The following is a 22,118-nucleotide window of genomic DNA, read 5'->3' on the forward strand; positions in this document are numbered from 1 at the left end:
AAAGGTATTAGGTACAATGCTGGAATGTTGAACTTTCAAAATGTAGCTTATATTCTTAGAATTGTTTTCAAATAGACCTATGTCTACTTAAATTGTAACATAATAGTTTGCATGTGAAAAAAAGATGAAGGTGAAAACAGAATTTTAGACTTTATCTGAGGGCCTGTTCTATGGTTTGCTTCTTTGTTTCTTTGCAACTTTAAATCTGCCCAAAATTCTAACCTTGAAAGTCCACAGAAAGTTTCTGCATGAAGATAGTTTTCTTCAGTTTTTGTTGTTCTTTAAAACACACACATACACACACACAAATCTTAAACAAGTGCAACTGCTCAAAAGAATGTGTTTTGGGGACATGAACAACCCAGTAAAGTTTTAAATGAAACTGCTAGAAAGGAGTAGAAACAATGCAGACTTCAGTGACATACACAATCTTTATTCTAATTGTGTTATTTTAAATGGTATTCTCTAAATCAGAGGTCCCCAACTCCCGGGCCAGTACCTGTCCATGGCCTGTTGGGAACTGGGCCACACAGCAGGAGGTGAGCAGCAGGCCAGCAAACCTTACTGCCTAAGCTCCACCTCCTGACACATCAGCAGCAGCCTTAGATTCTCACAGGAGCACAAACCCTGTTGTGAACTCTGCATGCGAGGGATCTAGGTTGCGTGCTCCTTATGAGGATCTAACTAATGCTTGATGATCTGAGGTAGAACAGTTTCATCCTAAAATTGTCTGTCCTCCCCCATCTATGGAAAAATTCTTCCACACAACCAGTACCTGGTGCCAAAAAGGTTGTGGGCTGATACTCTAAATGGTTTCAGATCTATGTACAATATGAGATAGATGGACCAATAATGATGATGGCAATTATTGAAATTAGTGAGTGCCAGGCAGTGTATGAATTACTATTTATTACATCCCTTATCTAATTTACTCTTCACAACAGCTGAAGAAGGGAGACACTATTATTAAGAAAACTGAAGCGTGTAGGTTTAAAGCAACTTGCCCAAGGTTATCTTGCCACCACTCAATCAATAAACTATTCTTATGTTTGCCCACCTTTCTTCTGTTACAATGAAGGAAGTTTTTTCAAAATCCAGTCAACCCATTTTTATTCTAGACCCCATTCTTGTCCTTTCAAGGACTTTTTTTTGTCATCACTCTTCCCCTCTACTGGATAATTCCTGTCAGCATACACAATCAGATATACATAAATCATAAATCAGCATAAACATAAATCAGAATCTACAAAGTTAAACTCTTTGGCCCCACATCATACTCCAACTACTGCCTGTTTCTCAATTCCCTTTATCCATAACTTCTCAAAAGACTTGCATGTGCTGTTCAACTTACCCAGTCTTGTCAGAATCACCAGTAGTCATCATATTGCCAAATCTAATGGACCATTCTCATCTTTACCTCTCAGCTGGTTTTGACACAGTTGACCAGGCCCCTGCTTATTGAAACTCTCTTCTTTCAGCTCTCAAGATAGATACCCCATTTTTCTGATTTTCCTCCCAAGCCCTTTGTCATTCCTTCCCAGTGTTCTTTGCTGGCTATTCATTCTGTTTTCCATATTTAAATGCTGGTTACTTCAGGGCTATATCCCTGTTCTCTATCCATACCCTATTTGGGGGGACCCTCTTTTCTAACTGCACCCACCACACCTAGGATTACATCCAGATCCATGGCTTTAAGTACCATTTGTAAACTTATATTTTTAGCTTAGACTTGTCCTTTGAGCACCATCCTTATTCCTTATGCTATCCAATTGAATGTTTCGTAAAATTATCAAACTTAGCTTTTGATTTCTCACATATAAACAGGTTCCTCCCATAATCTTCTCATCTTAGTATATGTCACCACCATCCACCCAGTAGTTCAAGCTTTAAACTTTGGAATCTTCCTTATTATCTCCCTTTTCTTCATCAGTAGCCTCTCTCTCCACTGCAAACCATCTGCATGTCCTATTGTTTTCATTTCATTTCTAGAATAGGTCTGAAATTTGGCTATTTATTTCCATTTTCACTGTTAGTATCCTATTCCATGCCACCATCATCTGCCACCTGAACCATTCAATAGCCTAATATTCCTGCTTTTACACTTCCCTTCTGCTTCATTTTTTCCACAGTAGCCATCATGATCATTTTCAAGTATGTCATACCACATCTCTCACCTGCCTTCAGTGGCTCCCCATACTCCTGTAATAAAATACAAATTTCTTACCATGTTCTATAAAGTCCTGCATTATTCGACAGTTATCTACATCTCCAGCCTCATCAAATGTTCCAGTTATAATTGCTTGTTAATTCTACCCACTCTGGACCCCCTTCTCTTCCCCAGACATTCACCAAGTTCTTTCTCACTTCATCACCTTTGCGCTTAACTTGAATAGTCTTTCAACTTTTTAAATAACTGGCTTCTTCTTACCTTTCAAATCTCAGTTCAAATATTACTTCTTCAGAGAGTCTTTTCCTAAGAGAATTATCAAAGAAGCTGCTTCTCCCTCATCTAACCTAGTAGTTTAATTTTTGTTCACTTGTTTATTCTCCCTCCTACCACAAGAATACAGTCTCTAGGTGGGCAAGAACTTTGACTGTCTTTTTCCAAGTTGTATCTACTGGCACACACTAGGCTCTTAATAGACGTTTGTTTAATAAAAGTTATAAAGGTCAGAGCCAGTATTCAGACATAGATGTCTTACTCCATTTCCCATGCTGTTTTATTTTCAGTGTGAACTTTTTTATAATTTCTTAATTTTAATTTTTACTATTTCAGTATCCTTTCAAATGTACAATGCATATCATCTATTAAATATATAATCAAGTAGATGTGTATTATATATCCTGCTTACAGTATCATATGCTTTGTATTATAAAATTGTTGATAGGAGCCTATGCTATATGGGAAAATTTTTTAATAACCTACGTAAGATAAAAACAGACTTTAAATAGGCATATTTTACACAAATGAAGATGCTTGCCTTCATAATTAAGATCCAGTTAAGTGATTCTTAGTGTACTTGTATTATACTACTACAAGTCTAATTAAATATACCGAGAAGTACCCATCTATACTGAATATAAGCACAATCTCTATCAGAAAAATTTTCTTTTATTTTCAAAAATAACTCTTATAATGTCCCAATATTACGAGTGTGTAAAATCATATTTATAGTCCATTTACTTTAGCCTAAAGAAACATTATAGGTTCACCATAATGGAGGAAGAAATAATATGATTAGTGTTCAATTTCTCATTAACAATAGCAATAACCAACTGACTAGAATTGCAAAATAATTATTTTCTTGGAGTTACATTTTTCATGGAGAAAGATCAGTAGAATACATGCTTGGAAGTCACATAATTTCAATTATAGTCAATTTCATTGCTGATTTGCTGTAAAAATTTTTTTTTCAGTTTTGTTGTACCTGGAGAAATGGCTCTATGTTTAAACATCAAGAAGTATTTGTTTTAAGAATTTTTACGGCTGTATCTTTAGAGGATAGTGTAATTTTAGAGGATGGTTATGACTTTAGAGGATATTAAAGTTGGTTGTATCTTTAGAGGATCTTAAAGTTGTATCTTTAGACTGTGTCTTAAAGTTGTATCTTTAGTTGGTTGTATTTTTAGAGGATAATCAGAATATTTTAAAAATCTGTATTAGTTTTCATAGTGCAATAGCTTAAGTTCTGTAGCAACAAATACTACTCCATACTTAAAATGAATAGAGTTTCCTTGTTTGTGTTTCTTTCTTACTACCAGGTTATAACTAATGATCTGTTAGTAGTCAATAAATCATAAAAATAGTATATATGCTGTTGGGATTTTTTTGTTGTTATTGCTGTTATTTCCAAAAGATACTTATAATTTTACTTAAAGTTTCTGTGATGACAGGTGAAATTAACTTTATAAAACACAAAATATAGGATAAAATATAGAATCACTTAATGTTTGCTTTTAACACTTAAAATTTCCTTTATTTATAACCTTTTTAGTTGACAAGCACTTGGATGAGGTCTAGGGATATAGAGGTCAGTAAGAAATAATCTCTTTCTCTTTAAGAGGCTTATATAGTTCAGGGTTAAAAGTATAATTTTTTGAGATGAGTTAAAGCATTCTATTTATTATTCTTTCAGCTTTCTGTTTTGAAAATATTTAAGGGTAATAGTATTATCAGGCTTATAAAAGTAATACTATGTTGTCAGTATCTGGACATCAATGGTCTTTCATCTGTTTCTGCCCACTTGTATGTTATTCCAATATCTTGATATATATATATTTCTCTAAAAATTAAGGAGAACTCAGATGTTTAAGATGTTTCTTCTACTGTAAATAGAATAAATAATATTTGTCTATTGGAAATATTTCCAGTAGAATAAACATCTTAAACATTTCTGAATTCTTAATTTTTAGAGGAAACAGAATTAATGATATTTAGAAAAGAATGCCACTTTATCTTAAATAATACTTTCCCTCCTTATATTTTATGAAGAGCATGATATTTGGAGTGTGTCATTCATTAACTTACTTCTGGTACAAAAACACAGACCTTTAGTATCTTCTTATACACACACAAAAAAAAATCTAGAGAATGTGAATTTTCTTAGAAAAAAGTAAATAGGTCCAGATTTTATAGCATTCTAAGCTAAGCAGTACAATATTTGTCAAAGAACCACATTATTTTTGAAATATAACTTTTTAAATTATATATGCTGTTTCATAAAATATCGTACTTTCATGGTCTGATAATTCACTAATGTTTAATTACTTCTTTACAGCAATAAGCAGTTTGGAAGGATTAGTCGAAACAACAGCTTTTGGTGTCTTTGTAATAGAGATATTCCCTCTTTAGAAACACATCAGAGTCCTAAAAAATGTAATTTGAATAATTACAGGTTTGGGGAGAACCATTTTATCAAGGAGCTTGATATAAATGTTGATTTTCTATGACTCCCATCTCATGGGTGAAAGTTTTACTGAGTTAAAACTGACTTTTCATTTTACATAGATAGATACTCCCAAGGGAACAAGAGACAAACATTTTAGTCTTTGAAATTCTTTTAACACTGACATCATAGCTATTGATGAATTTTTAACACTTTTCATTGGAAGAGTTTTAAATTATAAAGGATTTGTTAAAATGCATCAGGTTTTCTAATTTTAAAAAAGTGGTCATTTGAAAATGGAGGTGATGTCTGGAGTTAAAGGATTAATTATGAACTATAATCTTATAGAATTTACCTGTAGGAATTTTAGGCTAACACGCAGTCTTTCAGTATTAGCCCAAATTACTTGGTAATCTAACGCTCAGTTCCTCCATGAATTAGATAGAACTCAGACCTGCTCCAAAGAGACAAGTGTGGGACTCTGTAATATAATTTATTTTCAAATGCTACTTTGTTTTGTGTTTAAACATAATTATTAGTAATTTTCTAATCATTTTTCTAATATTATAGTTCATTATGGGTATATGTAAAATCTGTGTGTATTTATTTTGATTCTTAAGTAAAAGCTACATATTTCTATGGTCTCATTTTAGAGTAGAAAGGCACAATTAACAAAAGCTGTCTTGCACCCTTTGAATAAGCTAAGGATTTTAAATGGTCTTTTGAATACACTTAAACAGGAACATAATCAATGATTTCCTGAACATAATTCTCTTTCTATGAACATAAGTCAACATTATATTTTAAGAAATATAATGTATTTTATATATTTTAAGCCTGTTTTCTTTGTTTAGCTTTAGAAGAAACTATATCTAAAGTTGATACACCCCGATTTTTCAGGGTTTTCCAGCCAAAAACAAAGCACCTTCCTACTGGCCTGTCAGAAATTAAAAGGCACAGCGATCTTAAAAAGGAATCCAGATTTGTGTAGACAGTATCAAGTGGCTAATTTAGAGCCCCTCAAGTGTGAAAGGATGGGAGGAGGCTTCTATGAACATAGTTAGGCAAGTAAATTTTTAAAATACAACTGTAGCTTAAAATTTACATCTTTTCAAATTTATACAAGAAACCCTATAAAGCTATATTGATAAAGGTGCCCAACTTCATGCTGAGATATTTTTGAGGTGATAAATATGCAAGAGCTCTTAAAAGTCAAAAAATATTTTTTAAAAACATTGTAAAATGCATTTAAAAAGTGTTTTTAAAAAGCATTTTAAGAGTTCTTAAAAATCTCAAAAAAAGTGTTTTTAAAAACATTCAAATATTTTTTAAAATATTTTTTAAAAAGTTTTCAAAGCCTTCGTAAATATTAGGCTATTATAATTTACCTCATTCTTTTTATACACTATGGGGAAAAAGAAACTATTACAATTTTATACAGTTGCATGTTACGTGATCCCCCAACAAAGTCTAGGGAAGGGAGATACTCTTTGCCATCAGCAAATAGATACCATAGTTATTTTAAATTGAATCAATTTGTCCCTTTTCCTGCATACTTGAAATAACTAATATAGATATACCTATATGCTCATTCAGAATACTGTCTAAAGCCTAGATAATCTCAAAAATGTATGGTGCATTCCATCTCCCTAAAGAATTCTCATAGTTGCCCAGCTTTGCTTATAAGTGCCAGATTGTTAGGTTGGCACAAGCCCAAAGACAACACACATCGCAGAATGAAAATACTCCACCCTAAACGTTTTCATGACCTGTGTGCACTTTTCTAAGAGAAGCCAACACTGGCAGTAAACCTGAGTATAGGAATGTGTACAATGTGAGAAGTGATGATTTACATGAGATAACTAAAAACCTTACCCTTGATTAACTACTTTCAAAATAAACTCACTGAGTATAAAATAAGATGAAAAAGCATGTAACTAGAATCTTTCAGTAAGTTTCATCCCTAAAGGTGTTATTTTCATCAATCATGACATAGAATCTAAAGGGTTTTGATTGAACAATCTTAATACAAACAGTCCAGTCTTACTACGGTAAAAGGAAAGAACGATTGGCCATGGCATTATTTTAGTGCAACAACAATTAGTATGCCTATGTGGAGGCATAAATCTCTATGAATTATGTAGGAGCCCTATAAAGGCAAACAGAAAGCATGTGTATGAAGCTTGCCAAGTATGATAGAGTATCCCTTAACTGTCTAGATCATTAGGCAGAAGCCAGAATTTCCTAAGCATTTCTAGGGAAGTATTCATCATTTTCATGTCATAACAATAACACCACCAAATATATACTATATGCGGGTACTTTTCTTGGAAATACAATAATTTCAAGGCATAGAGGTGTTAAAAGATATAGCCATTATTCTTATTTTACAAAGAAAGAAGTCATGTCAAAGTTAGTTATGGATATAGACTGAAACAAGTTATCAGTGGAGACACAAATCCCATTCAGATATTCTAGTTTTGAAGTAATTGCACCCTACTAACTTTAAGAAAATTTAGGAGTTATTGATAAGTTCATAGTTTGTACTTAAGTTCATTTGGCTGAATTTCATAAACTTAATTGCTAGTCCTTAAATGAAGAGGGGAAATGCTCATTTACATGAGTGACAAAGAAGAAAAAAGATAGTGTTTCCTTAGGCTGATTTAAGAATAATTTTAACTTAAAATATGACTCTTACAAGTCAGATAAACAATTGTCATATATTTCTATATTCCAGTCTACACTGAATTTGTTTATATCAATGCAAAGTGTGACCAAAGGATGCTTAGCCCTATTCTTTGAAGATGATATAGAAACACCATGCTTCATCATCAGAAGACATGTAATCTTACAATCTATAGTCTTATACCTGAACAGAAAATAAATTTACCTTTTTTAAAAAAGAAACCTATAATGTAACAGTTAAATATAGTCTTAAGGATCAAGAAAGCTTATAACGGTAGAGATTTACTTTAATACCTGTTCTTCTAATGCATTTCTGTTATATTATGCAGTATTCTGAGATCCTAAACGTTCTAGCGGACGTTAAATAACTGTGATATATTTTTCCAACCTGTGTTTATTACTGAAATTACTGAATTAATGGCTGCAAAACATCAAATAATACTGCCCAATATAAATCTTTTGACATACCCCTGTAAAGCAAGGAAATGCCTTTGTGTGTGTGTGTGTGTGTATTTGCAATTATAAGTTTAGAATCAAATTTTTTAAATTATGCTTAGCTATTTAAAAAGATGCACTTTTAATGTGTTTAAATATAGTTCCTATTATCTATATGTTTGCCCTCAATTTTGGAAAAATGTTAGTTTGATTTAGCTTTCCAGAAACGTCTTTAGCAGTCATTGCTCAATTTTTATCATCCAAATGTAATTTGACTATTATTTTAGCCTAAAAAATATTGACACAAATGAATAAGTAGATTATGAAATAAATAGGAGATTTTATATTAAGCATCTTACGTTTGATAAGATTTCAGGATTTTTTTAAAACAAACATTTGTCTGCTTCCTTGAAGTGAAAAGTTTCAAAACTATTCCAAAATGTTCCCAAACTGAATGATTTGTTTAAGGATTTTGGAGACACAAGTTTTAACAAAAAACTTAACATTAATTAAAAAAAAAAAAAAAAAAAAAAAGACTGGTTTATGTCAGTAGTGTTTTTTGTTCATATAAGAGAGACTCTTATTATGTCCATGGAGGTAGCATGTATGTTAGATGACTGTATTAACTTTTATTTTTGTTCATATGTCAGACTTGCCTGTTTTATAAAGAAAGATGGGGAGTTGATATAGCCCATTTTGTGTACTACTTGTGATAATTTTATATTCCATTTTTTGAATTTGTTCATTTCAATAGTGCATTATCACTTTAAGATTCTGGTTGGCGCTTAAATTACAGTAACTAAAGGTTATTTTTCATATTTTAACCAGAGTTTTTAGTACTAGTATTAAGTTTTGAATTATGTTTGAGGTCTTAGACTTTACAGCATGTTTAGTTTCTTTTCATTTCTTATTAGTATTTTTCAGTACTTAATAGTCTCTTGCCCCCACCTCCAACAAGAACTTTCCTTTCTGTTCAACATCAGAAACATTTTCCTTTTGGCATGTGCTTTCTAGTTCCCCAAACACTATAAGCAAATTGGAAAGTTCAGCTGTCATTCTTGGAAGGTTACAGATCACACTAGCAGCCTGAGTAATCCAAGAGGTTTTAAGTATCATAGCATTTAGTTTAAAGTGAAATTTGCTCTGACAGGGCTGGCAGACCAATAGGAAAAAGAAATATTTGTGCTTGGAGAAGTGCATATGTAGAGACCAAAAGTATAACTGATGGCTGGAAGTGATTTCAGTCTAAAAAAACAAATCATTAAGAGAGTGCATAGGGGTAAAATACACAGTTCATATTTTAAAGAGTCTCAAAATGAACCAGCAACTAAGGTTAGCATTACATAGTAATTAGTTGTGGTGTTCAGGCTTTAACTCACTCAGTACCAGACAGTATAGTTAAACTATCACTGAAAAAACATTGCTACTTACATGATATTCTCTAGTTTAAGCCCATAGCAGTAATTTTTTTACCTTAGAAAACCAGGGTATTATGACAGATTATATAAATGTTGAACCAGTAACAGACAAACAATTATTTAAAGGAGGTGCTAATGACTCGGTTTATTGACCTAGGGGTTATTTAAGCCACTCAGCAAGTTCCCTTAACATTTGGTGGTATGAAATGAAGCATTGCTTGATAGTATAGAACTGCCAATTTTAAGAAGTCCTTGTACTTAATGGAAGAAATGTAAGTTAAAGATGACTAGATGGCATACCTTCATTAAAATATTGCCAGAAAAAGCCTGAGACCATTATAGGTTTGAGTAAATATTCACTTCAACTTGATAATCACATCTGACAACTTCCATTAGGTACCTATTAGAGCATTTTTTCTGTTAATAACTACAAATAAGGAAAAATAAAGTATCTTTTAATGGCTCCAGTTGTTTCTTGCAAGTCATTGTTCTCTTCAAGAAAGCCTATTGTGAGCCAGAGAAATCTAAAATTTATTTTTTTTTCTTCGAATGTGCAGATAAATAATAATAAAATGGGTCAGACATGGTGGCTCACGCCTGTAATCCCAACATTTTGGGAGGCTGAGGCAGGTGGATCACCTGAGTTCAGGAGTTTGAGGCTAGCCTGGCCAACATGGCAAAACCCTGTCTCTACTAAAAATACAAAAATTATCCAGGCATTGTGGTGTGGGCCTGTAATCCCAGCTACTTGGGAGGCTAAGGCAGGAGAATCACTTGAATCCAGGAGGTGGAGGTTGCAGTGAGCCAGGATTGCACCATTGCACTCCAGCCTGAGCAAGAAGAATGAAACTCCACATCAAAAAAAATAGTGATAATAAAATGAAAAGGACTTCCAGCAAGATGGTAGACTGAGCTAATTTGGCAGGGACCACTGCTATACAGATAATATGTAAATGGTAGACAAAAATGTAACAGAAACTTACATGACCAAGTTCATAAGAAAGATAGGGAATACCCCAATGACAAAAAAAACACCCACAGGAATATTGAACTAGGTATGGGTTATTTGGTAAAGGAAGATGGAACTGAATTCTCTAAATAAAGCCTGGAATTTCAAAGGTCTACCTTTTTCTCATCAGTTGAAAAGAGGACTAAATGATGTTAATTCACCAGCCCAGAGAAGTGGCCAAAACTTGTCTGTGCTCAAAGACCCTCAGTAGGGGAAGATAGTCACTCATGTGAAAGAGAAGTCACAAGCTTGTTTCATGCACATGAGTGGGTTCAGAATTTACACCATATACTTAATTCAGGGAACCTTAGTCAAGAAATTGCCATTTAGATTGTTTCAGGACAGTGGAACTGCCAGGGCCCTGACACATTATAAACAAATACAGAACCTCTCTGTAGAAATAATTCCACAGCTCAAGAGCCAACAGACAGGGAAAAAAAATGAAGTTGAAAGCACAATAAAATATTACAAAGTACACAAAGAAAGGAACCAGGTGCAGCAGTGCATACCTGTAGTCTTAGCTACTCTGGAGGCTGAGGTAGAGGATGACTTGAGGCCAAGAGTTGGAGGCTACAGTGCACCATGATTGTGCCTGTGAACAGCCACAATACTCAAGCCTGGGCAATATAATGAGACTTCATATCAATGAAAACATAAAAAGGACCATCATGAAAGAGAATCATCAGATTGTAATGGAAATCCCATTTTATCAATGTTCAGTATGCTGAGGAGTTTAAATTTGATAAGCCTTGTTTTAAAGCTTAGTAAAGCCTGTGATTCCAGCACTTTGGGAGGCCAGGGCGGGTGGATTGCCTGAGGTCAAGAGTTCAAGACCATCCTGGCCAACATGGTGAAACTCCGTCTACTAAAAATACAAAAATTAGCTGGGTGTGGTGGCATGTGCCTGTAGTCCCAGCTACTTGGGAGGCTGAGGCAGGAGAATCACTTGAGGAGTCGGAGGTTGCAGTGAGCCGAGACCGTGCCATAGCACTCCAGCCTGGTAACAGAGTGAGACTCCGTCTCGGAGAAAAAAAAAAAAAGAAGAAAAAGAAAAAGAAAAAAAAAAAGCTTAGTAAAGTACATGACAGTACAAGACAAGTGCTCTAACAGCAAGAGTGTTAGGATGCCTGAGAATTATAGTTAATAGAAGAATTTCAATGAGACTATATAAAATGCAATAAATAAGTAAATTAATAAAAAGGAATAGAAAAATTAATGCAATGATATAGTATCAAAAAGTACCAAGTATAACATCTCCACATTAAAATATAGTCACTAAAATAATACTCTGGAGGCAGGTTAATCAACAGATTAAGATGTATAAGAAGAGAAGTATAACTTGAATGAAATTAGAGGACAGTCAATGGAATGGAATTTCTTTACCATTTAGAATAAATCAGTGACTGTTTTACACATGTTCCCTTCATCATTAGTACAAATTAGTTTTTATCTGAAGTATCTCAGTGTAGTAACTAAATTGAAAGGAGTTTTCCTCAAGGTGTTTTCACCCTTAGAACTGACAGATGTCCTTCAAAAAATGTTTTTAGATGAGTATTTTAAATACAGCCTCCCACTACTCATATAATTTGCCCTTGATTTTTGAAAAAAAACACTAGTTTGAATTCATTAAGAATAAGAGTCTTTAAGATGCTTTAGCCACTTTTTTTATTATAATAAAAGAAAAAGTTATAATTATGCATATAAAAAATTAAGAATAAAACTAAATGGAAAATGACAACTAAACTTGATATATGCTGGTGAAACTCATTAGAAGACTTCTTAACCATGCTCTTGGATTTTATTTTCTCAACAATACAAAAGTTCAGATCCAAAGAAATGAGTAATACCTTTGAGCAACTTAAAATATATATTTATTACATATAGATTTATAGAAACAAGATGCCATTAATATCAGGTCAATGAAAAATTTTAGAAGCTATGTTATAGTAATAGTACTTTAACATTCATGCATATTACTTTTTTCAGTGTTCAAGACAATCAGCATCTTTTCTTATAACCTATTTTCTTAGGCACCCAACATTCACAAAACTTTTTTTGCATGTAACTGATAGGTATTTCTATTTAGCTGTAAATTATTTCATAATCATAAAACTGGACATTAATTATCTGCGAAAGCAATGGACACCACATTCTATGAATGTTAAATGTGCTGAGAAGTTTAAATTTAATAATCCTTGCTTTGAAACTTTGTGAAAGTACCTGAAATTCAGTGGTAAGACAAGCTCTCCATCTAGTGGTTGGTCTATAAATGACAAACATTTAGATCTCGATGTAGTAACACATCATTTTACTAGTGTTAGGTATTGTTTTATACTCATTGTTTCATTCAATCTGCACATCTCTTCTTATTGTAAGAATTTCAAGGAGAAAATATTCCCTTTTCCAGAATAGTTCAGCCCTGTAGAAAATAGGGGCAAGCTTCTTCTACAGTCTGATTTCATCTATGTGGAATACCACAGCATCTCAGTCATTTGATGAAGCATATTCCCATACTAAGGGGGCAAAATTTGCTCCATTCCAATTAACTATAACCTTTAAAATTTCCAGACAGTTTTAAAATTCTTCTCCTTAACTCTCAGTCCCCAACATGTAAAGGTATAACTTTAAATTTTTTTTTTTTTTTTTTTGAGACAGGGTCTCACTCACTCTGTTTCCCAGACTGGAGTGCAGTGGCGGTGATGGCTCACTGCAGCCTCCAACCTCCTGGGCTCAAGTGATCCTCCTGCTTCAACCCCATAAGTAGCTGGAACCATGGGTGTGCATCACCATGCCTGGATAGTTTTCTGTATTTTTGTAGAAATGAGGTTTTCCCATGTCTTGAACTCCTGGGCTCAGGCAATCTGCCTACCTCAGCCTCCCAAAGTGCTGGGATTTTAGGCATCAGCAACAGCACCTGGCCTAATAAAACTATTTTAAATGAGAAAAGATGGTCCGGGCACAGTGACTCACGCCTATAATCCCAGCACTTTGGGCGGCTGAAACGGGTGGATCACAGGGTCAGGAGTTCAAGACCAGCCTGGCCAAGATGCTGAAACCCAGTCTCTACTAAAAATAGAAAAATTAGCCGGGTGTGGTGGCACACACCTTAACCCAGCTACTTCGGAGGCTGAGGCAGGAGAATCACTTGAACCCAGGTGGCAGAGGTTGCAGTGAGCCAAGATCACGCCACTGCACTCCAGCCTGGGCAACAGAGCAAGATTCCTTCTTAAAAAAAAAAAAAAAAAAAAACAGAGAAAAGATAACATTGTTGTGAATTGTAGCATATTTGATCATTGTTATTTCTGCCAGTACCCCTCTGTAGGTCCTCATTACTTCACGTTTGGACAGCTGTAATAGTTTCCTCAGTGTTTATGATTTTGCATCTCAACCCCCTTTCCTACTACAATTATCTTTCTAAAACATAGAATTTGGTCATTCTCTTTCTTAGGAACTGTTGACGACTCTCCAGAAGCCACCAGTTCTTAGCTTTATGAAAAGCTTCAATATCTAGTCCTAACCGCCCTTTCTAGCCTTATCTCCTGCCACTTGCTGATATCATAAATCTAAAACTTTAACCATAACAAACCATTTGCTCTTCATCGGCCACTCCTCTCTGTTGCTCAGGCTGCTCCACCATCAGGAATTCTGTCTGTCTTCGCCTGTGAAATCTTACTTGTCCTTTAAGACTCATTCATTCGTGAATTCATGTATTTTTTGAATACATGTCAGATACAATACTAGAGGCTAGGGATATAGCAATGGCCAAGACAGTCCTTGCCCTCCATGGTGTTTGTTTTCTAATGGGAAAGAAATACAATAACAAAATATGTCAGGAAGTAACAGATGCATTAAATCAAAGTATTTTGTATGAAGACTTTCTAGCTGCCAAGATTCTCCTGAAGCAATTTGTACATGTCTCTAAGATACTCTTATGTTAAATATTTGGCCCCCCTCTTTTCTTCTGTAGCAATTTATACATATGCTACAGTAGTATGACATCAGGTTATTATCAGAATATTTCTTCCATGTTAGGTGCCTCCAATCCTTATAGTCAAGGACTATGTCTTATTATTGCCTTCCCAGCATGTGTTTTTTCCTTGGCTTCAAAAACTATACTTAGAACATTGTAGGAACTCAATAAATGTTTCTACTATTGGGATAGGTGAATGGATGGGCAAATGGTATATAGAGTCACTATTAACAATAGACCTAAATTTCCCATGACAAATCATACTTAAGCTGAAATTACCCTGATGATCAATTAACAATCTACTTAGAAAGGTAAACATACTAAATACTGATTTTGATTCTATAATCAATATATTGGAGAAATTCATAAAAAGAATGAAGTATTCTAAGAAATTATGAAGAAGTAATTTCATATGGTTTTATAATATCCTGGAAAGTTTCTTCCTATAACAGCTCATGTTAAATTCTTTCGCTTGACAATTCCAAAAGCATTCCAGCCTTCAATATTACCTGATGGATCACAAAGACTGGTTTGTTAAGAAAAATCACTGTTGCCTATTTACAAATATGTAGTCATAAATGATTTTGTCTTGGGAAGAATAGAATTCCTAAAGACAGACTCAGACCAAAAAGATGAAATTCAGCATGGTAGTTATAAGTAAATTTTGAATGTGTGTGTGTGTGTACAAACACAACTGTACATATATATAAAAAACTTAATGTTACATATAACAATATTATATAACTACATACAACTCAATGTTATGTATATACATATACACATATATACACAATTATAAGCAGTCAATATTAGGCAACTTTGTGATAATATCTTCTTAAAAATATTGTTTAAGATTAATACAGTTTTAACCTACAATAGTATAAAGTCAGATATAGGATCTTTTATTCTGTACTGGTTTCAGACCACATCATAAGTATCATGTTAATTTTAGCTTCTTCATTTGAAGACAAACACTAGAAAATGGAAGTGGTTTTAGAGAGCAAGTGAGATGGTAAAGATTGAAGACCATGTAATGAGGCTTGAGTAAACCAGGGCTGTGGAGCAGTCATATCAAAGAGGAATTGGACTCCTTGTGTGGTTTCAGAGGGTAATTCTAAGACTAATTGAACTGGATTTTAGAGCTGTGTAATAAAGAACTTTCCAACAGTTTTACATATCCATAAATGGAATGAACTGCCTTGACAAAGTAGTGAGCACTTCTTTCTGGAGGTGTTCAGACAAGAGCTGGATAGACCCTGTCAAGGATGTTGTGAATAAAAGTGTAGCCAAGATTATTTCCTAAAATGTTCCCAAGTCAGACTTCCATGAGCCTATGAAACAATAATTTGGCCTGCATTTATTCTTTTTTGTAGCCATTTACTAATAAATTCATTACTTGCTCTACATTGATATTGCTGACCTAGGAATTTAAAAGAAGAAAAAGACTTGTGTTGCTTTTATCTCATTTTAATAAAATAATGATACTTTTCACTTATGCAGCACTTTTCATCCAAGGATTTCAAAGTGCTTTACAAATACGCACTAATTAAGCCTCACAAACAGCCAGAGGTAGGTGATTTTCTTCTCTTTCTACAGGAATGTCAACTCTGGCCCAGAAATTTAATAAGAGCCTGTGAGTGCCTGGGATTCCTTACTGGCTGCCATTCCCTTGTTATGTGCTGCATGTGAAGCATCACTTGTCATTTCCAGATTTCTTTTTTCCTGCTCTAAATCATCTCAAGTTTAGAATTCTAATGATTGCTATTACAAATGTGTTTGAAGTCTTGTAAATATTAGTGAAAACTCAGTCTTCTGCTTGCTGAATGCTAATTAGATTTCTAAATTTATTTTAAAAAACACACTCTAGATGTGGTTTTCTATTTGTTGTTGAGTTTTAAATATAATTTTTGTCTTTTAAAGAACTTGTCATTTTTCTTCCTAGGTACCCAGAAATAATTGTTCTTGGGAAATAAAACTTAATGGCAGATTGACTTTTTGCCCTTATCATTCCTAGTTATCTTTTCGCAATAAACAATAACTATTTTCTTTGGACCAGAATTATGTATTTTCAGGAAGAGACACTGTATTTTGGTGATTCAAAGGTCCAAAATATGTTATCTGAACATTAAGGATAAAGGTGAAATGACACTAAATAACCAATCCTGTAAAGAAAAAATACTATAATAGTGGCATATACTAATCTAGAGGGATACACCACTTTTTATGTGGGTTAGGAGTAGCAAGAAGAAACTATGTACATACAGAGACACGCACCCTACAAGATTGGATTAAATTCCAGTATACTTATAAATAGCCACATATTCAAACTGGTATCTGAAGCAAAATGGTCACACAAGGCAAGAGCAGATGTGGCATATCACAGCTTACTTTTCCTTGCTTCTCAGGGCCCCTAGTGAGGGCGTACAAATTCCTGTGATACACACTATTGAAGTCAAGTCTTTCCAGATCAGGAAAGCACAATTTTTGCTGCAACATTGCCTTTCTATATTCATAGTTTCTATCTCCTTCAAGAACTTACATGAAGAATCTATCTGCTTCTGTTTAAAGGAAAACTCTCCTGGTTTTGAACTAAACTCAGCATTAGCAAGGCTATATCCTTTTCCCAAGGAAAAAAGTAAAGTGTCTACATATTCCAAAAGAATATCTCCAGGTTTTAGCATCCTGGAAAGCCTAATTTCCCCCACTATATTAGAAAGAATCAAATGAGAGGGATTAAAGAAACAAACTATTTGTTTCACAGTGAATTTAATTAAAAATGTATTAATTCTGTAGATATAGTTGATTTTTCATAATACAAAAGGACCTAGGACCTATGTCAACGTATTCTCTAAACTGATCATAAATGTTTTAAATATTTTTTTCTTTAAACAGCAAGTTCATCTGTGATACATAATGAAGAATTCCAGAAAAGATCATTTTACAGTTTGGTTTCAAATTTTATTCCTTTTTCCCCAAATGATATTTGTATATAGAAATTCAGAAAAGTAAATGATGTCCTCTACACTGTAATACCCACAGGTGTCTCTGGGTGAACTGTTGACTGCATAAATAGATCTTTACCATAGTAACCTAAAGACCATGCTGTTCAAGACCAGAGATTTATAGGTTCAGAAACTCAGACTCATCAGTGCTCAAGGGTCATTCTTTCACTGACTTGGGACTTCTGATTCTTATCAACAATGTGCATGACATATTTTAAAAAGAAAAAAAATCCATTTGTTAATGTACAGTGGAAGTTATAACCATCAGGTAGATTAGGTAATATCTAAGTTTATTATTTACCCTATTGGCAAATTACATGGGAAAACAATGATCAATAGTTTGCCTATTAGTCATAGAAATAAAAAAAGGGGGAGAATTTTGCAACTTGAATGTAGAATGGCCTCAGACTCTGAGAATGTTAAATTCCCTTCCTGACTGAGGACCAAACTGCAAAAAAGGCCAGATATTCCTTATGGTGTTATAGCTTACCAGATCACCACACAATTGCTTAGGTGGCTACAACCAGCATTGTAGCCGAGAAGCTCCTTGTTTTGTGCCAACGACTGGCAAACTCCCTTCTGAGGACCATCTTCTTTTAGATAAAATTACAGTGATATTGCTAACAAGTCATCTGTGAGATACTCTGTTTTGAAGGTGCCTTTTCGTATTTCCTCACTGTCCCATATATGCCTCTTGTTTTCAAATTACTGAAATAGATCTTGCCATAGCCCCCAGATTGAGAAATGAACATAAGATTAACTTGTGTTTAACCTAAGCTTACTGCTATTTGGCCTCAGAGGAGCTGCTAAAAACAATAAGGACTGGTTAAAGACAGGTAATAAGCAGAAAGATGAAGAAGGAACAAGTTGAAATCCAAGCTATGTAATCAACAGTTGTATAATGGAGAGTTCTTTAGATAGATAATTACTTGTTAGCCTTAGTGCTTGCAGAGAAGTTTTCAATAACTTTTACTCTAATTTTAAGCTGATACCAGTGCCTCTTAGTTCACTGACTCCATTAATTTCTGAAACATCTGTTAAGCTACCTCTTGATTCCCTCATCACAAAATTTAGTCTCTCTTCCCATGAGACCAAAGTAAGAAAAGGTGCTTATATTTTTACCATTTCAAAATAAAATGTAGACTTAAAAATTTCAACCAACTTTGGGAAACTATAGACAAAGTTTTGATGTAGGAGGAGCCCAAAACAATAAGTTGTGTCCAGGACTGCTCAGTACAAATGCTAACCTGAAACTTGTATTTCAGAACTTCCATTCTCCTAAAGGGTAGAGTCACTGGACCAGTATGTGTTATATGTATTTTGGCTCTTTACATTTACTCTTTAGTTCCATCTTAATACACACCAGCATGCGTGCACACGCACACATGCACATACACACATTTATTTAAAACCTTAACATTTTAATAGTTACTTCTAAAGTGTGTCAACTTAATCTCACTCTGAGTGTGACAGAGAGTTAGTGCCTATGTGAATATATTTTTTCATCAGATTCAGCTTTTGCTATTGAGGGAAAATTATCTTTCCATCTCCTCATGTAGTGCAAACTTAAATCATTTAAATGTGTTTTATTTTTCCAAAACTTACATTTCTGCATTACAAATGGTTTCTATTGATTGGAAGTCAAGCTCACTAGCATTCACTGCATGAGCTATGCATGAGCATGTTAAGGTCACCATATTCTGCCTGGTAACATTAATACTTTGTCATTTTCCTAAGTGTCGGATAATTCCCTGACCTTTAAAAAGGACTTTGGAGAACAGATTTTCCTCTAAATAATGTATTAATAGATCAACAAGTAATTTTTTTAATAATCATGAAGTTTAACATACTTGAAGCTATCTTTACAGCTCTGAAGGTTATCTTTGGGTTTCTGTTATTTCCATAGAATAAGTTGAACCAGAATTTGTAATTGCCTTGCTGTCACTCAAAAGAAATAGATACTTTTTGTAATTGTTTGCATTGAGGAATCAGAGGAAGGATTTGCAGATCAAATCTGACTAATTTTCACATTTTGTCAAATTCCTTATCTTGTTCTTTTAATCATAGGCTTATGGTATGATTTGGCCCTGCATGAGAGTTCACTGATATAACTCAAACACATGTTTTTACTAAAAGTGGAATTAGTCCCATATCGTCATATGAAAAGACATTATAAACAGCAAAACTCACTTTACTACAGTTTTATTTTTATCATTCCCTAGCAATATATTACTGATCATTGCTAGCATGTAAAATCTTTTCATATTTTTGCTTAAGAGCCATATATAAGTAATTCATTAAATAAAACTTTTCTAACTTGATTCTTCCACTTTGTTTAGAATAGTACCTACTGACAGAGGTTTCTCATACTTTTAACACACATTGTTAGAAGTATTTTATTATATACACTTTTAATGACTCTATTAACCTTAAGAAAAAAAAGTTAGTGATATCCACATAAATCACTATCCCTGCTAGGAGGAGAATGTTGGTGGTATAAAAATCTAGGCCTCTTAATCTGCATTGTGGGTGTGTGATGAAAAACGTAGCTTATCATTCCTTTTTCTCTTTTTTAGCCTTGGAATGGATGGCTTTGGCCAACCAGTTGGCATTCTTGGACGCCCTGCCACAGCATATGGATTCCGCCCTGATGAACCTTACTACTATGGCTATGGATCTTGATAAAGTATCTGTTTCCATGCGTTACCTCAGCTTAGAAGAAATCTGTGTGGGTTGGGTTAATTTTGGATCTTTGCCTAATAATGCATGTTGATGTTATTGTGGGTCTGTGTTTGTTTTTATTTTTATATGTTGTTAGCTGCAGATTAACCCCAGCCCCTTCTGTCTTCTGTTAAGTACAGTGGATACTGACATTGTTCACTCATCAAACCACATCTTGATACTGAGTAACATTTCCCATGAGCCTCAAAACTGAATGCTGAAAAGCTACTAGACTGGAAAAGAAACACTGCATTATGTATGTTAAGTGACTAATTTAATTTCAATTAAAAAGTATAAAGTGAAAATGAATAAGTGAAAGTCATGTGTTTATATTTCACACGTTTCATTACGAATTACATGTTAACATAGGGTGCACATGAGTTTTATTTTTTGTCCTTTTTTTCTGCTTGTAAAGTCTTGAGTAATTCATATAATATATGCTACCTTTATAATTTATAAAAAGAACATCACCTTCATATTCCATGCCATGTGCCTGAAAGTTTCCTTCCCAAAGTTTATTAACTATGAGTTTTCAATTAATAATGGAACATATGCCATAAGTTATTTATGGTTATAGTCTCTTCAGAGGTTTTAATTCACGTCTTCCTGGTTGTAATATAGAAATCCTAGGACAATTAGTATACAAGACAAGCGGTGATACAAGATTAGCATTTGGCTTTTAACTTTTATTCTTCATAAATTTAGTATCTAAACCATGGGAAAGCTAATTAAAAGTCTCATTATGGAAAACTAAGGAACAGAATATTTCACTCACTTTGGTACCCAGTTCCCAATTATTCACTTGTTTTTATAACATAGCTTTAGATAGCAAGAAATGGATGGACATTATACAATAATGAGTTTTAAAAGTAGTTCAGTGTTTTCATATTGAGAAAAATGTTCAATTCTACTTGAAAAACTAAGCAAACAAATAACTATAATAATAACTATAATCAGAGATAGTTCCATGATCACCTGCTATGGAAGGAAATATGAAGCTTCAAAGGGAATACATAGATCAAAGATAAGACTTCTATTCTTGAATTTAAAATCTCATTGATCTAAGTACACTATTTATTTGGCTTAAATTACATTTTAAGCAGAGGATAACATTTGGAAAAGGCCTTTGAAATAACTCAGTCTGCCTACTTATTTAAGAAACCAATCACATAAAGAATTTAAATGTAATCAACAGATATTTTCCTGACTACCTGCTATGTGTAAGGAAGTATATGATGCACCTTAGGGGATGTTTATGTTTATGTTTATGCCTTTGATCTTTCTGAAAACATACATTTATTTGTCTTAGTTTCTATTTTAACCATAAAATATTAAAGCTGGAAAAGGCCTTAGAAGCAACCCTGTCCAACTCTTTTTGCAGTCAAAAAAACTGTGGCCAGGAGAGATTAAGTGACTTAGTCAATGACATAGCCTGTCTCTTTGCTTCCTATTCAGCAATCTCAATACTAAATACCTTGTTTTATTATTTTCATGCGTACAAAGTATAAATACACATAAGTGACATTAATAGGAAAATGATGCAAACATCCTATAGCTTTAACTTCCCTCATGTTGTTATAAACTGCTTTAGGAAGAACACCCCCCAAAATTGATAACATTCCCAGGGCTATGCTCACTGAATTTTACATGCACATACTCACTCTCCCTAATTTTTTTTCATTAGTTTAGGACTTAACAAATTTAGAAATTGTTTCCACTCAGGTATGAACTGGTTTACCATTGCATTATTTATGAAGGAGTGTTTTTCTAAAGAGATTAATAAGGAAGACTATCTAAAAAAAGATTTGTTTTAAAACAGGGTCTTGCTCTGTCACCCAGGCTGGAGTGCAGTGGCACAGTCACCATTCACTGCCGCCTCAGCCTCCCAGGCTCAAGTGATCCTCCCACCTTAGCCTCCCAAGTAGCTGAGACTACAAGCATGTGCCACTGCAGTGGGCTAATTTTTTGTTGACTTTTTGTAGAGACGAGGTC

At 33.8% G+C, this 22,118-nt stretch overlaps 1 protein-coding gene across 5 annotated transcripts in view; it reads left to right on the forward strand.

The window, feature by feature from the left end:
• KIFAP3 (kinesin associated protein 3) overlaps window positions 1–20,444 on the forward strand; it is a 156,591-nt gene extending 136,147 nt beyond the window's left edge. For 4 of the 5 annotated variants that reach the window (XM_025390898.1, XM_025390910.1, XM_025390903.1 and 1 more), the window contains one exon: window positions 19,982–20,435. In XM_025390898.1, coding sequence (XP_025246683.1) covers window positions 19,982–20,087 — 106 coding nt within the window. In that variant the 3' untranslated portion in view covers window positions 20,088–20,435. Of the gene's footprint in view, window positions 1–19,981 lie in introns of all 5 variants that reach the window. The other variant, XM_025390897.1, reaches the window with a different exon arrangement.
• Window positions 20,445–22,118: the final 1,674 nt, after the last annotated feature.

This window comes from Theropithecus gelada, chromosome 1, assembly GCF_003255815.1.
Source record: "Theropithecus gelada isolate Dixy chromosome 1, Tgel_1.0, whole genome shotgun sequence".
In the NCBI taxonomy this organism is placed as follows: Eukaryota; Metazoa; Chordata; class Mammalia; order Primates; family Cercopithecidae; genus Theropithecus; species Theropithecus gelada.